Below are 24642 nucleotides of genomic sequence, written 5' to 3' on the forward strand. Positions count from 1 at the left end.
TGTGTGTGTGTACATGTGCACATGTGTGCATGTCCTTGCAGATACCAGCAGAGGCCAGAAAATAGTGCCTGATCCTCTGGAACTGGAGTTACAGGCAGTTGTGAGCAACCATGTGGGTGACTAGAACTTGAATCCAGGTACCCTGAAAGATAAAAGTGTTATTAACCACTGAGCCATCTCCCCAGGGCCCCTACTGTTCATTTTTATTATGAATAATTCATCATTTTGCTCTAATTAATATACATCTCTTGCCCCCCTCAACAAATGTATGGAATAGGAAGTACATCTTTAAAGAGTTTTAAAAATCCATTTTGGCTGTGGAATTTTCCAACAGAAAGTGTTCAGTAAAAACATTCTTCAGGCCCAATGAATGAATATTTCATTCAACTATCTCAGAGGCCAGAAATACAATAGAGAGAACCTAATCTCTCCCAGTCCCTCCCTTTCGCCAGGAAGATATGAGTAGCTAAAGTATTTGGTGCTATATATAGTCAGTTGATGTCAGCTGGATGCCAGTCTCTTCAGAAAGGCTCAGTCCCCTGTTTGAGTCAGATCTAGGGACCATGCCGTTCCAGGTTCAAGGATAAAACTCATTAGGCCCAAGTGCCATCATATTCCACCTTCAGTGTCTTTCTCCACAATTGGGATTCACCCCTGCTGAAAATCGCAGCCTGACAGCAAGGTGAGTAGACTGTTTCCTAAAATGTTTTATTAGTCAGTTGGCCCCAGAGGTTGAGTTATATGACTCATAAAACGATGGTAACCCTTTGCTGTAAAGGGTAGCCCTCGATGCTGACTTAACATGTACCAAATAGTCTGGCTGAATCTGGCTTCTTCCTCACTCTTAAGAGTTTGCTGGGAGTGATGTCTCCTGATGCTCGTGGGATGACAGCCAGAAGAGAAGCATTGACAGATGAGAAAATCTTGTAGGAAAGAGGGGAGAGTGAGGAGGCTGGCCCTTTCACTGTTCCTCAGAGGATAGTGGTCAGTATACTGAAAGGCTGAGTCGGAGACCCCTCTGCACTGGGACACGGGCTACTGATGGATATGTGCATTGTAGACAGACAAGCAGTATATGTTGGCCTTTCAGTAAAAAGCAATAGCAGATTCTTACTAACGAAGGGAGATGTTCTCTTTCAGAAAGGATGATTGTAACGAATCCTTCACAGTGCTTCAATCATGTCCCTTTGCTTTCAACAGGGGACAAAAAACTATGCTATCACATAGCGCCATGGTGAAGCAAAGGAAACAGCAAGCATCAGCCATCACAAAGGAAATCCATGGACATGGTATCACTAAAAGCTCTTCATCATCTTAATGTAGCATGGCATGGATATAAGTCCCTTCTGATGTTAATATTCTATAGTTTACTTCCTTAAATACTTCCTGTCTACCATAACAAACGTGAGACTGGGGGGGGGTGTAGAAAAGCCTATGGCAATGCATCCTTTTGCAGTCGTCCGTTCTCATTTGAAAGCTATTTTCAGATGAACAACTGCTGCAGAAGGAATGAAGCGAGCTGACAGCTGATGTTCACTCCCTGGGCTTGCCTCTCACAGTATCAGTGACCATGATGCTTATTAGTTTTGTTCGCCTATAGATGACAGTCATACAGCCCTATCTTTTCTTGTTCTATCTTGATTACTCTTACTCTGCATTACTTAAAACATTCAAAATAGGTTCTACCAGCCTTTTAAATTTTTTTCAAAACAATTGATTGCATAGAAATTCAGTGTTTAACCCTGACAGCAGTATTCACAATTAGTAACTGACTAACTAACCTATATTGCATGCAAAATCAACTTTTATTAATACCTTCTGAAAAATAAGGTTTTTTAACGTTGTAACAACTTAATTTTAATGTTTCACAGATGCAAGATATTATTCTGATAATAAATAATATTGTTATTTTAAAATCCTAGTAAATAGTGCTGGAAGGCCTTATATTTTACTTGTTAAGAAAGAAATTCATTTTGTTCATGAATAAAGATTAGCAGACTGTTAAATTTCTAGTTTAATATCCAGACCCATTTTAGGACTGATCTGACCAGTTTCAGATGTTTGTGGAATTTGTAAGGTGTCCCCTTCTCTTTTTGTTCTGCTGGCCACACATGGAACCTTGCACCATGAAAATATTCACATCTAGAGGCATGAAACCTTGTGGGGCATCTGGAGACCAGGATGAGTGTAGTATTTCACATCATCTTTTCCATAAAGCAAGCTGTTCTACCAATCAAAGTGTCTTACATACCGGCCACATACCACAGTCGTGTTGAAAGGGTACGCGGCTCAGCTGTGATCTCTTTGCTGTCAAATCATCATGCTGGCTTCTGCTTGCTTCTCAGGCTTTACTTTAATGACAAATTCATTTAGAATAAAATGAGAGTAAGTCTGCCCTAGCTACCAGACTGTATCAATCCAAAGTTTCGAACATCGTGCTTCTTCTTTTTTTTTTTTAAATTTGTAAGTATCTTTGTGTATCCTACTTTGGGTAATTTACTTGAAATCATTTCTGTGACTTTCCTAGTCAAAATGTGGCAAACATCAGTTAATAACTTAAGTTCAAGACTAAAATGTTTACTGTAAAACCAGGCTTTGGATAAGTCACTTTCCAATTACATCATCATCACAATTGCCTTAGGCTATCCCACCCTGAACACAAATGATCCCATATAATTATATCGTGATCATAAGTAACTGAATCCATTAATACACTCTCATTCTAAATTAACTGTTAGATTCTACTCTGCATTTCCCTTGAGAGTAAAATTATCTCTTTCATTTTTATAAATATAACCATTGAAAGCTTTATGTTTAGAAAATATAGAAATACAAATATATATCAATGGGGAATACTACAATCTCACCACCAGGAAGTCTTGGCCATGTGAAGACTTCCCCTCCAACACTGGATGAGCTCCAGGCCGGGTAGGAGGAGCCTCAGACTTTATGATGCCCAGTATTGTAGACAGGCTGGATAATCATACTCGTTCAAGACAAAACAACTACAGTGTATTATGAAGCAAGACAAATATTTAATTTCTTTCTCTTATTTCTGCTGGAGTCTTGCATGGAACTTAACTATTTGAGCTGCAAGGAATAGAAAGCTCTGCAGCAGGGAAATGTCACCTTTTCTAGGGATGAAGGACTGAGATACGGACTTCAGAGAGACATTAATGGTGGAGATGAGTCTTTATATTTAAAACATCTTGTAGCCGTAAGAACACCGGGATAGTTTAACATGATATATGGTAGAGTTCCGATCTTTATGTTAAGACTAAGTAGTCTTCTTACACATAAGAATGACATTGAGTCTTATAACTCACGTGTTATTATCATACTCCGCAACCATCTAACCTGGAGGGACGACAGAATGAGCCAGGTGCCCTTCGTGAGGTGGACATTCGCCACAGTTCTTGTGGGATTGAGACCACAGCTGGGGAGACTTTGAGATGAGTAGGGAAATAAAAGAGGGAAAGCTTCATACTAGATCACTCTTGTTATCAGAAGGACAAACTGCTGGAAAGAATCACTGAAAAGCTCTATCCATATAGACGACATTGTTAACTGTACAGAATGGTTTTTTTTAAAACCCTAGTTTCCATTTACTACACACATGTTATTGCTCATTATGGACCCATAGTAATTTGATGTCACACTATACACCAGAAGTGAATATATCACATGCCCAACAAAGAGCTGATTAAAATATTGAGAGCCTGTCAGATGGCTCTAGGGGCCAAGCCTGAGGACCTGACTTTAATCCCTGGAATCCATGGTGGAACGCAAGAACAAACTCTCAGAAGTACACACACACACACAGAGAGAGAGAGAGAGAGAGAAAGAGAGAGAGAGAGAGACAGACAGACAGACAGAGACAGAGACAGAGAGACAGACAGAGAGACGGAGAGAGAGAGACAGAGACAGAGACACAGAGACAGACAGAGAGATACCAACAGAGACAGAGAGAGAGTTAATAAGCAGATGAATGTTAAAGAAAAAAATATTTCCTATTACCCAGGCTGTCTGCCCAGATTAGCCTCATCAATGAAAAGCACTACCCTTGTACTGGTTCTAGGGGAACAGATGGGGAAGTGGTATTGTGTTACTGTTGTAACAAAAACCTTTGTACTTCATACAACAGCATGTCAGCCACAGTTGCAAACATCCAAAAAGTGCTATGATGCAAGACTGAAGGAATATATTGCTTTTGTCTATACACAAATCAGTTGTGAGAACAAGTAAAGACAGCTCATAATAGTCCCTGGCCCATATACCCTGGGCATTTTACTTTGAATCTGTACAGGTTTCCAGCATGAATTGTGATCCTTGCTTACTCAAGAATGCATTTCCCACTTGAGGACTAAACACAGAGGGATAGGAATAAGAGACGAAGGATAGGTGACAAAGGAAGAGCTGGAGCCACCAGAATGGATTAAGGACAAGCACTCTACAATATGGTTGGGAACAGAATTGAGAGTTAAAACAACCACAAGATGAACTGGGAGTGAGATGTTCCTTAACTGAAAACGGGGGTGTTCCCCGTAGCTCAGAGTAAGAGCTGCAAGGGGACCAACGTGTGCTGCCTGCCTCTAGGTAGCTTTTCCTCCTGCACTGCAGGAGGGCTTTGTTGCCTTATGCTTTTTGGATTATTGTCTTTCTCTTTATGACTGGTGGACAGCTTTCCCTGGCATGCTGAAGAGAAACAGAAAGGTTATTTTTGTAGTTTCAGGGAATGAGTTTAGCTCTGTGCTCTGAAATCTGAAGGCCCTGGCTGTGTAGATTTGGTTTTGCTGGTGCTCCAAATTCTGAAATTCCATTTTCCATCCACTGAGCTGCCTGAAGGCTGGAATGGCTGTGTCCATTTCTCCATCAGTGAATGATAGTATTGTGCTGTGATCGATTTTTTTTTTTTTTTTACTTTTCCCATCAACCAAAACCTCAGTATCAAAATAATGGGAAGAACAATTCAGTGTGTGGATTTTTGATAGTTCTTTAACTTTTCACACTAGCACTATTATAATCTCAAGAAAATAATAGAGTGTGCTCTCTTTTGAAAAATAGTGTGTCGTCACCCATTGGAGCTTTGGAGTTTCTAAGCACTCAACCTTACTGAAGTCTTTAAGAGAACTACACTGAGCTCTGTTTCACACTCATCACCGCCTTAGGTTTCTCCAGAGTGTTTCTACTGTGACAGGCCCTTGTCCCACACACTACAGGCAGGGCCCGATGATTTTATTGTGCAACTCAGAACATTGATAATAGAATTTCCTAAATATTTATAGATCTTCCCAGCTAATCACACACTAATGGAAGGTTTTGTAAGTACTATTAACACTTAAATAAGGCACGGGTGGTGGTGCACATCTTCAATCCCAGCACTGGGGAGGCAGAGGCAGGTGAATCTCTGTGAGTTCAAGGCCAGCTGTGTCTATCTAGTAAGTTCTAGGCTAGCCAGATCTGTACTGTGGGACCCTGCCTCAAAAACAAACAAAAACCCAAACAAAGCAACAAAATGCCTTCACATTGATACAATGATATATGAACAGCAATACAAATGATCTCATATAGATTTCAAATGCATCTTCATTTAGAAAACATTTTCAGTAAAGTTTTATTAATTTATTAATTAGGAATTTTTCAAGTATTCCTCAAGATCACAGGCCGGACTATAGTGCTTTATGTTATAGGTAATATATGGCTTACAGTATATAAGAATATAGATTTTATGAGTTCTCATTTGTAGATGGAGTCCTTTGCAAGCACAGAAAAGCAGCTCTTTGAATCAGTAAGACCACCGTAAGTAAATATACTTCAGCTGGCTCCCTCCCGTGGTTTAGCCATTCTATTAAGATTGCATCGCCTGGTAGTCATGAGAAAGTGAGTTTAGATCTTTGGTCATACTATAATTGTTTGTAATTGGATTAAATTCCAGGATCTGACTGCAGTTCTGTATCACTATAAATGACAGCTGTAGGAAAGTATGCCTAGCAATTTTATTTTCAATGGATGAGCTAATGCCTCAAAGACAACCTTCTAAGTCGTGAGGGTGAGAGTGTGTATTATTTACGGGGCCCTGAGATGAAAAACACCATCAGGACCCAGTGCTGGCATTACACTAAATGACAGGGGACACCTGAACTTGGAATCCGTGTGCATAGGAGCAGGCAGCACTCTCTGCTGAGAGTTTTGAGCAATGAGGGTGACCATTCCAGGGTGACCATTCCTTGGGATCTCAGCTTACACACGGTTCTGAAACTTGCTTGTGTGACATCGTAAACTTACCTTTAAAAGGAAGGGAAAGGGAACCTTGAGGATTCAGCTTGTCTTTTGTTGTCTGCTTATGCAAAGGACATCATCTTGATGTACTCCTGCCACGTGGATGGATGTGAGGCTGTGGTTAGTACTATCATAGAGGCTCTAATGAAGTGTGGGGAGAAACGAGCAATAGCACAATGCCATGTATGCACTCATAAAGCAATGAAGACGCAAGCACCATAGTATTTTCAAATTTCCCTCATGTAACTACAATAGATAAGAATAACCTCAAGACCACAGAGATGATAACAAACAGATCATGTAACCGTTTGAACAGTTTTTACTATGACTTGTCTATTACATTTATAGAACTGTTTGGTTTTTGTTTTGTTTTGTTTTGTTTTTTTGGTTTTTCGAGACAGGGTTTCTCTGTGTAGCCCTGGCTGTCCTGGAGCTCACTCTGTAGACCAGCCTAGCCTTGAACTCTCGAACTCAGAAATCCACCTGCCTCTGCCTCCCAAGTGCTGGGATTAAAGGCATGCGCCACCACTGCCCGGCAACTGTTTGGTTTTTAACGGTGATCTCACTGTTGTAGCTCAGGCTGGCCTTCTACTTGTAATCCTTATGCCTCTGTCTGCTGAGTGTCACTATGCACAGCTAGTTCTTTCCATTCATTCCTAGGGATGGAACATGGTCTCACATGGACTAAGCAGGTGCTCTGCCACTTAGCTATATGCATGGGTGAATGTGTGCATGTGCTTGTGTGTGTGTGTGTGTACAGTTTTTAGGTAGTTCAAACTGGTCTTGATCTTAAGTTAACCTTGATCCTTTGCCTCTACTTCCGGTGTGCTGGGATTGCAGTTGTGTAACATTACGCTTGTCTAATCACTTAACTTTAATAATGGTATGTTCACTGTGTCACTCCTGGCTTGTAGACTTTCTGAAAATGTGTTGATCTGGCCTGTGAACCGGTACATGCCCTAGCACATCACTTTGTTTCTTATGCAATGCTTCTGAGCTTGAACATCCAGATGTTCAGTCACTCAAAACCACTGTGGAGAGGGAAAGGGGGGAATTTAAGATGGAGACAATTCAGACTGGCATGTAACGAATAAGCTGACTTGGTGAAACTTTTCTGTTTCTTGTTTCAGCGTTCTCGTGGCATAAATTCACAAGCAGCACTGGACTGTATCCACGGATAATTTCTTTGTATGTCTTGCCACTGAGAACTGATAAGTTTTCGTAGCTGTGGGTGCACATTTTCCCTTGTGCAGCTTGTAGTGAGTTGCTGAAGAGGAACAATCATTTCTTGTGAGCTCAGTGAACCTATAGTTAAGGGCAAAAACTTTCTTTTTCCAACTACCTCCCCTATGCCTTATTTATCATGGACCTCACTATGGGGTTTTCTAGGTTAGCTTCCCTCATTCTTGACTTCGATTCTATGTAGCACAAATTTTGTTCTTCTATTACCACATGTGTAGAGAAAATTGCTACATGAGTCAGCATGTGCTTGGTTGAAAATAATAGAAAGTAGCTAGGTAACCAATAAAGGACATTTAGTGGTTTCCTTATCTGAAAAGGTCAAAGGTGACCTGTGAGGCCTCATCTGGAGGCCTCTACATAAAGCCAGCGCAAAACCCCCTCATGACTCCCTTGGCTTTGTCCTGTTCTGCTGTCATTCTACCACGGTCTCTTGTGTTCCAGTACACACTCCTCAAAGCTTAACTGTCATTGCTAAGTTGTCACATCATCTACCGCTTCTGTCTTATTCAGTAAAAATAAGTATTTGTTTGCCTAACAGTTGGCTTTCCTCCTTACGTACTTAACAAAAGTTTTTAGCCGCAAAGAGATTCTGTGCATTCTGCAGAAATACATTCCTGATTCTAACAGCATTTGGAGGTGCCAGGCACGGTGAAATACACCTACAAGCTCAGAGCCTGAGAGGGCTGGTGCAGGAGTAGTGTCGCTGGTTGTAAGCTGGTGTGGGCTACAAACCAGCTTGAAAGTAAAATCCAAACAAAAGAAGAAAGTAGAATTTTATCTCTCTTGGCTTTCAGGAAAGCTCTTTAGTATTAGAGATAGAAAATAATGACCTGTTGTTTAGAGTTTTTTTGGTCATTTGTTTTGAGACAGAATGTCAGAATGAAACACAAGTTGACATGGAACTTCCTCTGTAACTCAAGCTGGCCAGGAACTCACAATTGTTCTGCGTCCACTTCTAGCTTCTGAGACTATGGGCAAGCACACACACTCTCAGCTAAAAATAACACTCATTACAAGATACATAAAAATTAAAACCAAAAGAAAATAAAAAATTATTATTATTATTATTATTTTATTATTATTATTTTATTAATTTTTTTAATTTCTTTTTTTTTTAACATGAAATGCTTTTTTATAGCATGTTTTACAAGGGGAGGGGGTAAGAGGGGCCTGTGCTTCAGAGATACAATGGAAGCATTAGTAATTAGACATCAGTTTCAGTGTAGGGGTTCACAGAAATGGCCTTTGAGCTGGTTGGAAAAGATATTCACTCCAGTTTCTTCCTGTCCCCTTTATGCAGGTTGCTTGGTGCTAGCTACCGAAAAATGATATTTATCCAACACTAGATAGTGGAGTTGGAGAGAGCATGTAAGAGGCAAGTTAGTAATAGGTAAAACTCAATCTGATGCATACCTATGTGAAGAGAAAAGCAAAGCTTATTAATGTATATGTGAAGCAGTTCTGTTTGAAGTCAGTAATTGGAAAGCCAAAACAGTACTGAGACTATCACAGCTAACTTTTATTAATTCTTTCTATATGCCTGATAGTGTGCTGAATGGCTCATATGAAATATTTTACTTACTTAAATACCATTTAATACCAACTCTTTGCAATAGTTATTATTCTTATTATTATCAGCTGCACGTTAGCGAGGAAGACACAGAGTTTCAACGAAATAAGCAACCTTTGTGATCATGCAATACCAAAATGACATTCTCAGATGTCCCCCAAGGAGAGCTGACTGAAGCACATGTCGATAACTTACTGTAATACAGGGCAGGAGACAAATCATAGAACTTAGCCAAGGGTGTGAAAGTGCTTTCTTTCGGATTCTCACGAATGTAAATGTTGTCTTACAGATGTGGACGGCATGGACCTGGGCAAAAAAGTTAGCATCCCCAGAGACATCATGATAGAAGAATTGTCCCATTTCAGTAATCGTGGTGCCAGACTGTTTAAGATGCGTCAAAGAAGATCTGACAAATACACCTTTGAAAATTTCCAGTATGAATCTAAAGCACAAATAAATGTAGGTACAACCCAACCGTGAGTACATATGTGAATGGACAGCATTCCTTAGTTTAAACGTGTTATCAGGCTCCCAAACAAGTTGATCTGCATATTTTCTCTCAGTTTAATTCTATTAGACCCTTTTAGTCAGGATGATGAATAGCTGAGGTGCCTAAATAAAAGAAACATTATGTATGACATGAGAAGGCTTTTCTGTACAATAGGACATTGTGGGCTGTAGATTTGGCATTGAGGAGGTGGCCTGTTCTGCTAGGAGGATGGGAGTGAGAAGGGAGAAGTAGTACCAAATGTTTCCAAGTCTTATCACCTACAGCTAATTCAATGTTTGTGGTGGAAACACTCCCAAAGCACACAGAGGCCTGCAAAGCAAGGATAAGAGCTGTGTTTGCTGGGTAGATCCTGGCCTTGCAAATGCTGAGAATGACAAACGCCATCAGTCTTGATTCAAAGTATTTCTTCTATACGGTGATGGCCAAGCCATCATGCACAGCATCAAAATCTTAACATTTCCAATTATATTTTATAGCTGGGTGTGGTGGTACATTCCTGTAATTTCGGCACTCTGAAGGCAGAGATAGAAGGATCATTCACAAGTTCAAGGCCAGCCTGGGAAAGGCAGGGAGTTTCAAGCCAGCCAAGACTGCATACTGAAACCTTGTCTCAAACTATCAAAAATTAGATTTTTACATCTGTTACCATCACATTTATTTAAACAGTCATTGAGAGAAACTGTAGAGAAGGAAGCTAGTTAATAAAAGACAATAACCAGTCAAGGTAAATTATGAAAAAAACAATTTATTTTTATTACTTGTATATTTCTTTGTTATACTTACTAGCAGTTAAATGAAAAAAAATTAAGATAGAATGTTTCTACATAGCCCTGGCTGGCCTGAAACTCTCTGTGTAGACCAAGCTGATCTTGAACTCACAGAGATCTGCTTACTTCTTATACACAAGGCCTGGAATTAAAGGCCTGTGCCACCATGCCAGGCTTAAATTAAAATCTTTGAAAGCTGGGGATTGAATATACTGGTTGAGTCCTTGCCTGACTTGCTCAAACCCCAGAACAACTGTTGTCAACCATGTTTGGTATGTTGTCAACCAAACAACAACCATGGCTTATATCTAATTTTAATTGTAAATTCAGTTAGACATCTAAAATCACACTCAATTACAATATTTTCATTTGTGAAGGATAAGTATTTTTTTTTTACCTGAAATCATAGGTAAAATATATGATGTTATTTTAGTCTGTTATTTTCCACAATACCATCTCCTTAAAAAATATCTGTGGCTAGTACAGTATGATCTGAAAATAATCCTTATTTACCGGATGGTCTGTTACGTAATGACATTCACGAAGGAATATCAACAAAGATGACATTTTATGAAGTAATTTGAAATAGGTGGATTAAGGAAAGCCTTGCAAAACCACCTGCATGTTCAGACCTCTCAGTAAATGAATAATGCCTGCTCGCATGGCTCCCACAGACACTACAAACACTAACAGTGTAACTATGGCTCCAAAGAAGGCAGTGGTTCTCAACCTTCCAAGCTCTGCAACCCTTTAACACAGTTCCTCAAATTGTAGTGACCCCCAACCATAAAGTTATTTTTGTTGCTACTTTATAACTGTAATTTTGCTACTGTTATGAATCATAATGTAAATATCTGATATGTGGTATTAGTCTTAGGCGACCACTGTGAAAGAGTCATTTGACCCCAAAGGGGTCACAACCCACAGGTTGATAACCACTGGTATATGGGATTAAAACTGTCCTCATGAACATAAGACATTCTCTCATAATCTCACATATTTGTTTTCACTTATAATAAATATATGAAGCTATGACTTGAGATTGTTTACTATTATAAGAAAATTGGGCATGAAATGATTGACAGAATCCCAAACAGTCAAACCAAATATAATGATGCTAAATAACTCAGAGCAGTATATACCAATACAGATGGTAAAGGCAGGAATTACTTGGTCTTTTAATGTTGCATGCCTTTATCATCTCTAGACAAAAAAAAAAAAAAATGCATTTATTTGCCTTTGAATTTCCAACATAACGCCTACAACATAATGGGCATTCACTAAATAGTTCCCAAAATTAATTGACAGGAATAGGAATTCTTTTTTTAAAAAAAATCCCTGTCATGTTAACAATGTTCCAAATTGCAATGACTGGGTTGTCATACTCCTTACAGAGTGTGGCTCATATATGCTGTTCTTCCTCATATCCCAGGCATATTTTAGCACTAAAATCATGTCACAAAGAGGTTGTGCAACAGGTGACACCTTAGAGAGGATTTCAGTCCCCATATTTTACAGTTGAAAAAAGAAACTAAGAAAGGCAATGTAATTTATAAATTAAGCAATCATATTGTTAGGAAGGTAGGACCGAACAGTTTCCTCTTAGTGCATAATGAGCCTGGCCTAGTTATTGATCAGTTTTTCTAGGAGTACTTTTACTTTTCCACATCCATTGAGCTACAGACTCTTAGTTACTTATCTGTATGGTTCCTATTCTATCACATTGCTTAGTGTCTCATATAGATGATAACATGGGTCAAATCCCCAATAATCTAAACAGTGTCTCAACTGTTAAGTAACATTGTTTATTTTCTTTGGTTGGTTGGGGTTTTTGTTCTGTTTTGTGTTGAGACAGTCTTATGCATGCCAGACTGTCCCTCAGCTAGCTCTGCAGTCATGGTTGGCCTTGAACTCCTGATTCTCCTGTGTATTATGACTACAGGCATATACTAAAATAAAAATGTAAATACAGCTTTGAGCTTAATCTACTTCTAAGGGGCACTGGCAAATTCAAGTCTCGTATATTTTGCATGAAATAGACAATATTAACAACAAATGGATGAGTTCTTCAAAAGAATGGTTGCCTACTATGTGAACCAGTTTTAAAGTCCTGATTGATAAAGCTGTTTATGTCTTAAATAAAAGGCAAAACAAAAAGAAAGAAAGAAAGAAAGAAAGAAAGAAAGAAAGAAAGAAGAAAAAGAAAAAATTGGTAAACATTCAAGATAAAATAAAAATCTAAGAGGAATTAATGATAATTATAATCCTCTTCTACAAATTACTGTTAATGGATATAGGGCTGTTTGCAGTCTCTAAATCATCTAGGGGGAGTGTACTATAAATGGCAACTCTCCCAGGGAAACGCACACCAACTGTCTACCTCATATCAAATGGTCAGCCCTGATAACATATATACAAGTGACATTATACAGCAGGTTGTATTTAGGTATTGAAGAATATGTATAAACATGTGAGTATGCATATATGATGTATGTAACAACAGTTAATAAAAAAAGAAGCCATGAGTTTGAAGAGGGCAATAGGGATCTATGGGAGGGCTTGAAGGGAGGAGAGAGAAGGAGGAAACAACGTGATTATAGTATAATCTCAAGAAATAAAAGAAATAATTTAAAAACTAAAAGACTAAAAGAAAGCACACATTTGCAAACGTACCAAGACATTTAGTTTCCTTACAAAACAGTTCAGTTTGTCACGATTAGAATGCCACATTCCATTTTTCTCCAAAATACATTTGTCATTGTATCAAAATAAAAACATCTGATTTTTTAATGAAAATAATTCTTAAATAAGACTAAAAAACAATGTATATTGGAAATCTTAATACATATTTATTATGTTCTGTTTAAAAAACAATGTCTTTCTTTATATTTGGTATAAAGTTTACAACAAATATTTTTTATTGTTATTTCCATAGAAATCATGCAATTGCATGTTTGTTTTTAACTTGTATGTTTTGAGCCTAGAAGACCCTGGTTTCATTTTCTTTATGGTTAACCTCACTAAATGAAAAACCACATTTTCGCTTGTCTTTGCAACCTTTCTGACAGGAAACACAGATGGTGAACACTATAATTTAAGGCTTATGCCCCAACCAGTCATCACCGGAACATCACAGGGCTTTGTTTGTGCACTAAACAATGATAATACAAGTCTTGGGGCCTTCCTGCTAATGACTAACCAAGACTTGATGTTCCTGTTCACTCTAAGCCTCAGGAGATGTCATGCTTCCTAAAATGAATGTGGGTAGGATTACCTGTTCCCATAGGTGAAATTCATGTTGTAGACATCTTCTAGAAACATAACAAACAATGATTCTTTATCCATTATGCTTTGACCCTTCCACATTTATCTCAACAGCCCTTTAATTTATAATTGAAGTTGGTAAAATACTAATATAGGAAATTCAGTAAAATACTTGAAGTGGATAATAAATTCAAAATGTAAAAAACATTAAATTATATATATGTGTAAAATGCTTTATACTTAGTAATTATTAAAAATGTCCTTTAAGACTTTTTTTGAAACAGTTTCATTGTGTAGTCCTGGCTGGCCTGGAACTCACTGTGTAGACCAGGCTAGCCTCGAACTCACAGAGGTCCACCTGTGTCTGCCTCTCAAGTGCTGGCATTCAAGATGTGCACCACTACACCTGGCTAAAATAGTCTTTATGTATAACTACAGAAAAAAAAATTGCCTAACTAAAGTCAAAAAGACTATTAACCTTGGGGAACTCACAATGCTATGAATGAAGTAACAAAAATCTGTTTGACAAGAACAAATAAGAGAGATCATAAAAGAACGGTGCAGATGTAGTTGGAGTGTTGAGACGATGCGGGTGTGGTGGCATTTCTGCTATGAGACATTAGAAAGAAGAAGGAAATTGAAGGCAGACATGGAGAGTTTAGGATTTGGCTGGATAGTAAACAGAGGGAGCTCACTGCAAGTAGATGAAGCAGCAATCATCAAATAATGAGCAGTAAAGAGCCAGGAATATGTGAGATCAGATCTTAGAAATGTGCTGAAAAGGTAAGAGGCAAGCTCAAGATCTTAATAGCTGGACATGAGTTTGAACAGTATCCAACATGAGATAAGGAAGAATTTCTAAAGGTTGGAGTCATGTCAGACATAAGCACATTAGTGTTCCAACTGACCACAAGAGAAGTGCATGATGGGAAAGGAACAGAAGGTAGATGTCTATATGCCAAAAATGAGGAAGGTTGTTGACTCAGCAGTCAAGAGCACTTGCTGCTCTTGCAGGTGACCTATGTTTAGTCCCCAGCATCCACATAGCAGCCCACAACTGCCTGTAACTCCAGGTCCAGAGGATTCAAATTCTTCTTCTGTCCTCTTTAGACAACCACCACTCACATGTACATACCCATATACAGCTACACATGCATGTAATTAAAAATAAAATAAGTTTTGAAAGAGAAATAAGCAAGGAAGATATAACTACATTGAAGACTAAAGTGGTAAAGAAAGACAAGGTTTAAGAAGGTTATGGCCAAAAGAAATTAGCTGGATTTGATGATTTATTCACTAAATAGTCAGCAAATACTCATAGAATAATTACATTATATAAGGCTTTGTAAAAACAAACATTCAGTTAAATTCAAAGCAAATGTGTACATGTGATGGCCAAGTGTGGAAGGGACAAACAGTGCTGCTTGTAGCCCAAGGGCTTTCTAAAGCTTTGAGAGCTAGTCCTCAGGAAGACATCCAGGTCAGACCGAACTCTAACCTCTAAGTCTTGTCCAAAGTGTGTGGTACCGCCTAAGGGTAGCCTCGTTCAGTATAATATTTTGGAATTCCATTAGTTACCTTCAAAACTCATGATTTCATTTTTCTTTATAACCAAATAATATTTCAGTGTGTGTGTGTACACAACTGAGTGGGGAGGAAACCTGCAGAGTGGGAATCTTTGCCAGCTATACATCTGAAATCAGATTAAGACACAAAATATACAAAGAACTCAAAACAGAGTCAAGAAAACAAATGACCTGGTTAAAAAAGAAAGGGGGGGGATTATGGTTCTGAACAGAGAGTTCTCAGAAGAACAAATCAAAATAGCTAAGATATAGCTGTAAAAGTGTTCAACATTCTTAGAAATTGGGGAGATGTGCATTAAAAATACTTTGAGATTTCATTTTAACTCAGTCAGAATGGCTAAGATCAAGAAAACCACTGATAGCACATGCTGATGAGAATGTGGGAGAGGGCATGTAGAAATTAAGCCCTGGTTCTTCCTCTCAGCCCCACGCTCCCAGAAATAAGACGCAGACTCAAAATGTATTGACAAATGCCTTGGCCATATAGCTAGGCTCTTCTTCGACTAGATACAACTTAAAACAGTCCATTTTTTCCAGCCTACATTCTGCCACGGGGCTGGTTACCTGTGCTCAGGTACCATGAGTCTGTCTTGTCACATCTTTTTGGTGACTCTCCCACCTTCTCTCTCCAGAATTCTTTCCCCTCCTGGATGCCCCACCTCTATTTTCTGCCTAGGCCATAGGCTATAGGCGTTTTAGTTAACGGATGACCATACAATACACAGGATATTCTCTCTACAAGGGAACACTCACTCACAGTTAGTCAGGTTGAAAATTGGTGCAGCCACAATGAACATCATTATCAAGAAAGAACTACCAGAAGACCCAGCTGTACCACTCCTTGTCATATGCCAGAAGGACTGACTCAACGAATACTTTCTTAGCTATGTTCACTTCTGATCTATTCACAATAGCTTGGAAAATGGAAACAAACTGGAAGTTTTAAAGGTGTTATTCTGTTGCCATAGAGGCAATCCTAAATTATAAGACTACAACAAATTCACTTAAAACTTAAAGAAGTATTTCTTTTCAGAATTTTTTTCTTAAAAAAAAATCACATTCCTTAAGTCTATGTAGCTAAATACATGTAGCTTTTCTGTCTATAGGTATGGTGTGTATTGCAGCTGTTCAGATGCTATAGAATTGGAAAGCTTTCTGTATTCTAATGAATCTGGAACTTAAGTATAAAATACAATACTAATATAATAAACTATCATCCAAAGAGGATCATGCAACCTTCTTTAAAACATTACAGGGTATTAGCTACCTTCTAGAACTACACAGTAAGATCTTATGGCTGAAGATACCATATGCTTGAGTCATATAGAACATGGAGGAATCTAGCTGGTTAGACAACTGGAAGCTTCGTCCCTACTGCCTGCCTTTCATAATGCTGAAAGGTGCTTATGCAAACTAACTGAGGAGAAAAGTCAACATAAGTCACAGCCAGATGAGACCCTTGCAAATCATATTAGTGACTGGCCTAGCAAGACATGCCCACGGATGCGATGCAACAGAGGCAGAAATGTTTTGAGAGTAATCAACCACTTTTTCATTGGATTTAATAAGACTTGCTTCAAGAGACGGAACCTATATATGATACTGTCAATAGAGCCTAAGAACCTGTGGCTACAAAGGTCATGGATATTTTAACTACTCTAGTCTGCTAAAAGACATAGCATTAAAATGATTCCTTGTGACTTGTTGCTCTAGCCATCAGTACAGTCTTCAGGCCTCATGGGAGAAGCTTCTTCTTGCTGTAGATAGCAACCGCCAAAGAGACTCCAACAGCAGAGAGATAAAAGACTTCAGATCAGCCCTACCTGGGACATTTACATCACAACCCTCTTATCAAGGCTCAGGAACGTTGTTGACAAGCTGGTGGAAACAGTCTTACAGCCAGAGATAGCGGATAGCTTTAAGGGAACAGTGTTTGTCAGACACAGCAAGGCAGCTGCACATATAAACTCACAGCAATTTTGATAGCGTATACACAAACCTGAGAAAGCTCAAGCCAAACAAAACCTCAGCATAGAAGGGGGGGGAGGTGGGCATGAGGTCGCAACCCTAGCTTGAGTTCTTGGTATTTGATTGCTGCAGTCAGTTTTCTTTAATAGTGTGACACCTGGTCAGCCACACTCCAGGGCAGGCCCCACACCCAGGAGTAGTTGGCTATTACACGTTGGACTGAGTGGGGGAAGGGGTAGGGCATAAAGTCTAATGAAGTTGGAAAGGATCTTGGAGGAGTTAGGGGAGAGAGAGAAATACAAGCAAAACACACTGTATAAAATTCTCAAAAAAAATTAACAAAAGACATTATTTTTTAAAGAATCTCTAGGTCAAATGCTTGGTCAATATGCTTTCATTTATTATATTGGTAAATATTTTTAAATTAAGCATATTTCTCATGGTGAGGTTATGGATAGAAATCAAATAAATTGAGGGGAAGCTCTACAGTGCCTTGCACACAGCATTACTCGATTAATTTTGTTTTGTTGTTGTTCAGGGGACTATAGACTGACATACACGAAAGTTCTCATTGAACTGCTCAACTTCAGTACCATGTAAATTACTGAGGTCCTGAGTGACAATATGGCAGCATTACGTTAACTTTCTCTATATACAAATGGGGGCTTACATTGCTCTTACTGTGCCTAATAGTTTAAATTTACTTTTAAAAAACACAGCACAATATTGCCATGCAGAATGGGAGAATTGATGGAACCAACCTGGAAGGTGGCTCACAGCAAGGCCCCTCAACGCCCCCCAACACCCCAGATCCACGAAGCCCCCCAAATCCAGAGAACATTGCACCAGGTAACTAACCACCTTCAAATGCAACAGTAACATTTCTATGTATTTAAAAAAATATTATTCTTTTGAGGTTTCATTAAATGATATTTTGTTCATCAGTTTAGAATAAATGTAACATTTAAGTTTAAAATAATCATTTAAAATATTTACAATGGTTATATATTGTTTCAGATGGTCCATGCTATTCCTTTTAGCAGTTTTTATTTATTCATCCTTTTAAAAATAATTATTTTTGACTCTAACGTAAAATAACAAAAGAGCACATTTAAAAATAAGAGTTTTGGGCTGGAGAGATGGCTCAGTGTTTAAGAGCACCGACTGCTCTTCCAGAGGTCCTGAGTTCAATTCCCAGCAACCACATGGTGGCTCACAACCATCTGCAATAGGGTCTGATGCCCTCTTCTGGTGTGTCTGAAGAGAGCAATGGTGTACTCATAGACATAAAATAAATAAGTAAATCATTTTTTAAAAAATAAGAGTTTTACTTAAATAAATGTAAATTATAGTCAAAGGAAAAATAACATGATTTGGAAAAGCAAATCATTAAAATAATTTAAAAACTTATTATTAATAATAACAATAATAATGTGTCTTCTTTTTTACATTCCTTAATTTTAAAAGGTTTTTAAATATCTTCACTCGAGTTTGTTCCTTTCTGGTGACTCATAGAAAGGGTTCCTCACAAACTTACCCCAGCAAGAAACACTAACTGCAGGAAGATGTGAGTTGGCATTTAGTACCCGAAGGGCACTCTGTTCATTCCCTTTGCCCTGTTTCCAAAGGATATTCTGGACCACTGAAGGAAATTCCTCCTGAAAGATTTAACACGACGGCCGTTCCTAAGTACTACCAGTCTCCCTGGGAGCAGGCCATTGGCAGCGATCCGGAGCTCCTGGAGGCTTTGTACCCGAAACTTTTCAAGCCTGAAGGAAAGGCAGAACTGCCCGATTACAGGAGCTTTAACAGGTAACTCAGTTATCCAGGGTGACTCAGTGGAGATGTGAAACACGACTTTCCCACTACCGTAACGGGAATCGAATTGTCTGAGAAAACCATCTTCGATTCTGAGAAAAGAATTTAAGTAGAAACCTAAGCATCTGCTAAATTTGAGTGGACACATGTACTATTACTAAAAGTTTTAACTAGTCAATTCACTAGGGTCTGTACAAGAGAAAACCTTCATAAAAATACTGCATTTTTAAAATGTTACCATTTATCTACATACTTCTATTTCTCCATTTTGTGTGTGTGTGTGTGTGTGTGTGTGTGTGTGTGTGTGTGTATGGTGGGAGGGCAGCTCACGTGCTGCGGTGCACGTGCAGAGGTCTGAGGAGGACCTGCGGGGGTCTGTTCTCAGCTTCTACCAAGTAAGACCTAAGGTTCGAACTCAGGTCATCAGGCATGATGGAAAGGGTCTTTACCAGAAGAGCCATCTTGCTGACACAATAGTCATTTTTTTTTAAGTGATTGAAAAGCTATGAAGATAGTCAATTATCTTGAAGACCAAAGTCAAAGAAAGAAAGGAAGAAAGAAAGAAAGAAAGAAAGAAAGAAAGAAAGAAAGAAAGAAAGAAAGAAAGAAAGAAAACCATTAAAACCTAAACCCATTGTTTTTTTTTTTTGATGCCACTTTCCTGGGGGAGGTGTTCACTGGTAAGATACAAACATAAAAGGTGGATAACCAAAACTGACCAGTTTGGAGATTGGGGAGAGCGGGAACAGATTGGGATTTTCCTTGTAGAAGCCCTGGTGTCCACTCCAGGCTTCCAGCTAGAAATTGCATGTTTCTTTGGAGTAAAAGCAAACAGCAGACCAGCCTTCAACAACCTCAATGTGGCTTCTGTTAGCAGTGTTAAGCTGAGCAAACGCCATCTCCTCTCAGTCACAAAGCTGCCACCATGGAAGTCAGTCCTCCCACATGGCACAATTTTAGATTCAAATCATCCCTACCATAATTAAATTTCTGTCAATTTTTAATTATGATAAAACGCATAGTATAAATTTGACAACTTTAGCCATTTTTTTAAAAGATATATTTCTTGGGCCGTGCATGGTGGTACATGGATTTCTGGGAGTGCCAAGACAGCCAGGGAGGGCTACACAGAGAAACCCTGTCTTCAACAAAAACAAAAACAGGATGTATTTCTTTTACTTTATATGGATGAGTGTTTTGCCTGGATTTGTGTGTCCTCTGTGTGTGTGTGTGTGTGTGTGTGTGTGTGTGTTTGCTCACGCGCATGCATCCACCATGTGTGTACATGGTGTCCTCGGAGGTCAGGAGAGAGCATGAGGTCCTCTGGACCTGGAGTTACAAATGGTTTTGTACCACCTTGCAAATGGTGGAAACCTAGTCACCTACAAGAGCATAGCATCCTCTTAACTTCGAAGCCTTTTTTCCAACCCCTTACTTTTAACCATGTTAAGGTACTGGCCAGCAGTGTTCACTACACTCACAGTGCTTATAACCATCACCACTGTCTCCAAGAGACATTTTCTTGTAAGACCAATACTCCTGCATCCATTCTGAACAATGATTCTTCTGTTCCTCTTCCCTAGTCAATCTACTTTCCATCTTTATGATTTTCACTACTCTATATATTTCTTGTAAGTAAAATCATATAGTATTTTAGACTGATTTAGTACAATGACCTTTACTTTAAATTTTACTTTGTGTTTATATTACAATAAAACTCAAAATACTGGTTCTTTCCAGGGGCAAGAGGGTTTAAGATTCAGCAGGAACACGTGTAATGCTCCCAGTAGTTCCTAATGTGTACAGGTTTTTCATGATGGCTTGTTGTATGTTATGGAAATTTAATGTTTTCCTGTATATGTATTGTATTGAGAAATAGAGAAGCTTTCAGTTTAACAAATGAACTTAGTGACATTATACACGGCTGAAGAGAGAACTGTGATATGACATAGGACGATGTTCCAGCTGAAACACAGAGGAAAAAGAAACCAGAGAGCACAGAAAGCAGAGGTCGCATGCACAACCATGCCAGTCTGTGAGAGCAGGAGCCGGGGAGGAGTTAGACAGAAGCAACATGGAAGGACTAACGGCCAAGACCTTTCCACATTTGAGACAGAAGCTTCAAAAACACTGCACAAGTCAAGAAGAGTGAGCAAGACAGGAAAGAGGTTTGAAGTCCTGGGATTAACGTTTCTCTTCAAAGAAGTAAAAGCAAGTTGATTTCCTAACTGAAACGATGGAAATCACAAAAGAGCGCCTAACATCGTGATGTAACTTCCAATCGATGATTCTACCTCCACTGAAAGTACTCTTTCAAGGTCAAAGTTATATTTAAAGTTACATACACATTTTCAGACACAGACATTTGTTGACCCCTATTAGACAATCAGACAAGAATGATAAACAAAGTTCCTATTATTCACATAAGCCATATTGTGCTCATACACATTTAAGAGGAGCTAGGGACAAATCACCAGAATCAGTTAAGTAAATGTGTCAGGAGTACAAACTACAAAGTCAGCATAAAATACACCCAGAACAAACAACTAGAAAGCAAATAATACTAATAATATTCATGTCCTGCAATTTCTGGTTCTGGTGTGTTTCTTTGTGTATGTTTTATTTTAATTTTAAAAAATTTTTCATTTAAAAGTTCTCACATGGACAAAGTAACCCCAGTAATCATCTCAACATGTATAAGTTCAACATGACAAAGGCCCTTCATTGTATTAGTCAGGATATAATCCAGTCATTTAAAAGAAAAGTTCAGATAATTTCCCAGTATAAAATGGGCTCTTTCCCCATTGTAGGTCAACACAATTTTATTTCTTCAAAACAATTTTATTTTGAGAACATAATTTGACCAAGAATTTAGTTACTCAACTATTATGCATACATATTTCAAAAGTAAAATGTGGTTAATATTGTTTCACTCTTATATTTACTAAATTATTCAACGTGTTACTACGTTGAGACTTTATTCTGATATAACCTTTTCATTTTTGTAAAACAAATGACAAAGACACACAGAGGAGAGAGGGGAAGAGAGGGAGAGGTCGATTTTCACATGTCTCAAGTCCTTGCAAGAAGTGAACTACTACAGTTTATTGCCCCCATGCTCTTCGGCATAATCTTTAGATATTATCAAAGGGCAAGATGTAGGCTGATAACTCTCAGTGGTGAGAATGATTAAAACAATATGGACTCCCAAGGATAATTACAATCTCAAAATGAACAAGATCTGAATGCAACTTTTGGTTCTTTATTCCTTTTGTATGTATTCGAACTCCATGCTACTTTTGAATCCATACAACACATGGGCAATAAACTGAGAGCAAGGAATTTCCTGGTTTTGTTTCAAATTGCTGTGTGACCTTATATGCAACATTTAACTTAATGTTCTCATCTGTAGAACAGATCCTACGATTAAAGTGCCTTTAAACATTAATTTGCTATTTGGTAAAATGGTTTATTTTTTATTTCTATGGAAGCATTTTACCTTGTAGAGAAATTAACAAGTATTATGAGTATATTATGTATCCAGTGCTATTCATACATTTTTACAACCTAATCTTATTAAAATAAACAAGCAAGTATCAATCTGTGAATCTGAAAGATAAAGGCTTATTATTCACTATATAGGTGACATAATATGAAAACTCAGACCTATTTATGAAAAATTAGTATTATGGAAATTACAGATACATAATTATATTTTTTAAAACAATATTTCAAGTCTTTCCACTGGAAATTTTTTTCCCTTTCTTTTTTCTTTTTTTCTTGGATATGCTATTTACATTTCAGATGTTATCCCTTTTCCCCATCCCCCCCCCCAAAACACACACACCCAGAATTTTTGCTCTACCAGCTTGGACTAAAGTTTGAAAGTATTCCCATGGACCAAAAATGCCTTACAGGATGTCTCCCACTCTGGATGCTAATGTGTGCTCCTTCAGTCCTGTGGAGAGGGTGAGAGCCCAAATCAACAGGATGTAGTTTCAGACTTGCCAAAGAAAAGAAAACTTCCTTTTCCCAACAGCAGCCTTCACTGGCCCTGCGGTGTGAGCTAAGAGTTGGACTGTAGAACCGAAGGGAAGAAGAGTGCTCACAGTACTGCAGGAAAATGAAATGCAAGTGGTTAAAAAGAAGGAAAACAGTACACTGAACGCTAAAGCAGTGGCCCAGGGGCGGGGAGTGGGGGCTGAGAAGCTCTCCCTCTGAGATTCAGAAAACACTGTCAGGTCTTATTTCTGGAATAAATGTAAAATCACTTGAGCAAATTCGGCTTACTTCAGAGATGTTCAACTCTAGCCTCCTTAATCTAATGATGTAGCCATCCTTAAAATCCCAGGAATGGATGTTTGTGCAGGGACCCATGTAAAATAGCCATGCTTGGATCAGTGGTTCTATTCTTCCTAGCTTAAAAAAACAAAACAAAACCCAAAAAACAAACAAAAAAAACCTTTTATTTTATTTATTTATTTTTATTAATTGGTTATTTTATTTATTTACATTTCAAATATTGTCCCCCTTCCCAGTCTCCCCTCTGAAAAACCCCTATCCCATCTTCCCTCCCCTTTGCCTCTAAGAGGGTGCTCCCCTACCCACTAACCCACTCCTGCCTCATCCCTCTATCATCCCCTCAAGCTGGAGGAACAAGCCTCCGCAGGACCAAGGGCCTCCCCCCCCCATGCCGGATAAGGCCATCCTCTGCTACATATGCAGCTACAGCTATAGACCCATCCAGGTATACTCTTTGGTTGGTGGTTTAGTTCCTGGGAGCTCTGAGGGGTCTGGTTGGTTGATATAGTTGTTCTTCCTATGATGTTGCAATCCCCTTCAGCTCCTTCAGTCCTCCCCCTAACTCCTCCATTGGGGTCCTCATGCTCAGATGATGATTGGCCATGAGCATCTGCATCTGTCTTAGGTGCTGGCAGAGCCTCTCAGGAGACAGCTATACCAGGCTCCTGTCAGCAAGCACTTCTTGGCATCAGCAATAGTGTCAGAATTTGGAATTTGGGATGGCTCCCAAGATGGGGCGGTCTCTGGATGGCCTTTCCTTCAGTCTCTCCTTCATTTTTTTGTTCCAGTATTTCCTTTAGACAGGAACGATTCTGGGTTAAAAATTTTGAGATGCGTGGGTGGCCCCATCCCCAACTGGGAGCCGTGCCTATCTAATGAAGGTGATCTCTTCAGGTTCTATCTCCACTCTATTGGGCATTTCGGCTAATGTCTTTCCCAGTTGGGTCCTGGGGCCTCTAACTTCCTGGCATCTGGGACTTTCTAGTGGTTCCCCCCAATCCCTACCCCCACTGCTACATTTTTCTATTCATTCTCCTGATCCTGTGGACTTCTCTCCAGTCTATTCCCAAACCTGATCCTGCCCCTCTCCCTTCTTTTCCTTCCCCCTCCTCTCTCCCTCTCAGCCCCCCCTCCACCTCCCATGATTAGTTTGTTCCTTCTTCTAAGTAGAATTGAAGCATTCACATTTTGGTCATCCATCTTGTTAAGTTTCGTATGGTCTGTGAGTTGTATCATAGGTATTCTGATATTGTTCCTATCTTAAAATTCTCTTTCTTTCTCTCTTTCTTCTCTCTCTCTCTCTCTCTCTCTCTCTCTCTCTCTCTCTCTCTCTCT

General features: G+C 38.9%; 1 protein-coding gene across 1 annotated transcript in view; it reads left to right on the top strand.

The window, feature by feature from the left end:
• The first annotated feature begins 514 nt into the window (after positions 1-514).
• Positions 515-24642, top strand: part of Myoz2 (myozenin 2) — a 26028-nt gene continuing 1900 nt past the window's right edge. Inside the window, exons 1-5 of the mRNA XM_028760507.1 lie at positions 515-682; positions 1201-1289; positions 9381-9550; positions 17907-18036; positions 18816-18999. Coding sequence (XP_028616340.1) covers positions 1214-1289; positions 9381-9550; positions 17907-18036; positions 18816-18999 — 560 coding nt within the window. The 5' untranslated portion in view covers positions 515-682; positions 1201-1213. The remainder of the gene's footprint in view (positions 683-1200; positions 1290-9380; positions 9551-17906; positions 18037-18815; positions 19000-24642) is intronic.

Source organism: Grammomys surdaster, unplaced genomic scaffold (assembly GCF_004785775.1).
Source record: "Grammomys surdaster isolate TR1022 unplaced genomic scaffold, NIH_TR_1.0 126531, whole genome shotgun sequence".
Lineage (NCBI taxonomy): Eukaryota > Metazoa > Chordata > Mammalia > Rodentia > Muridae > Grammomys > Grammomys surdaster.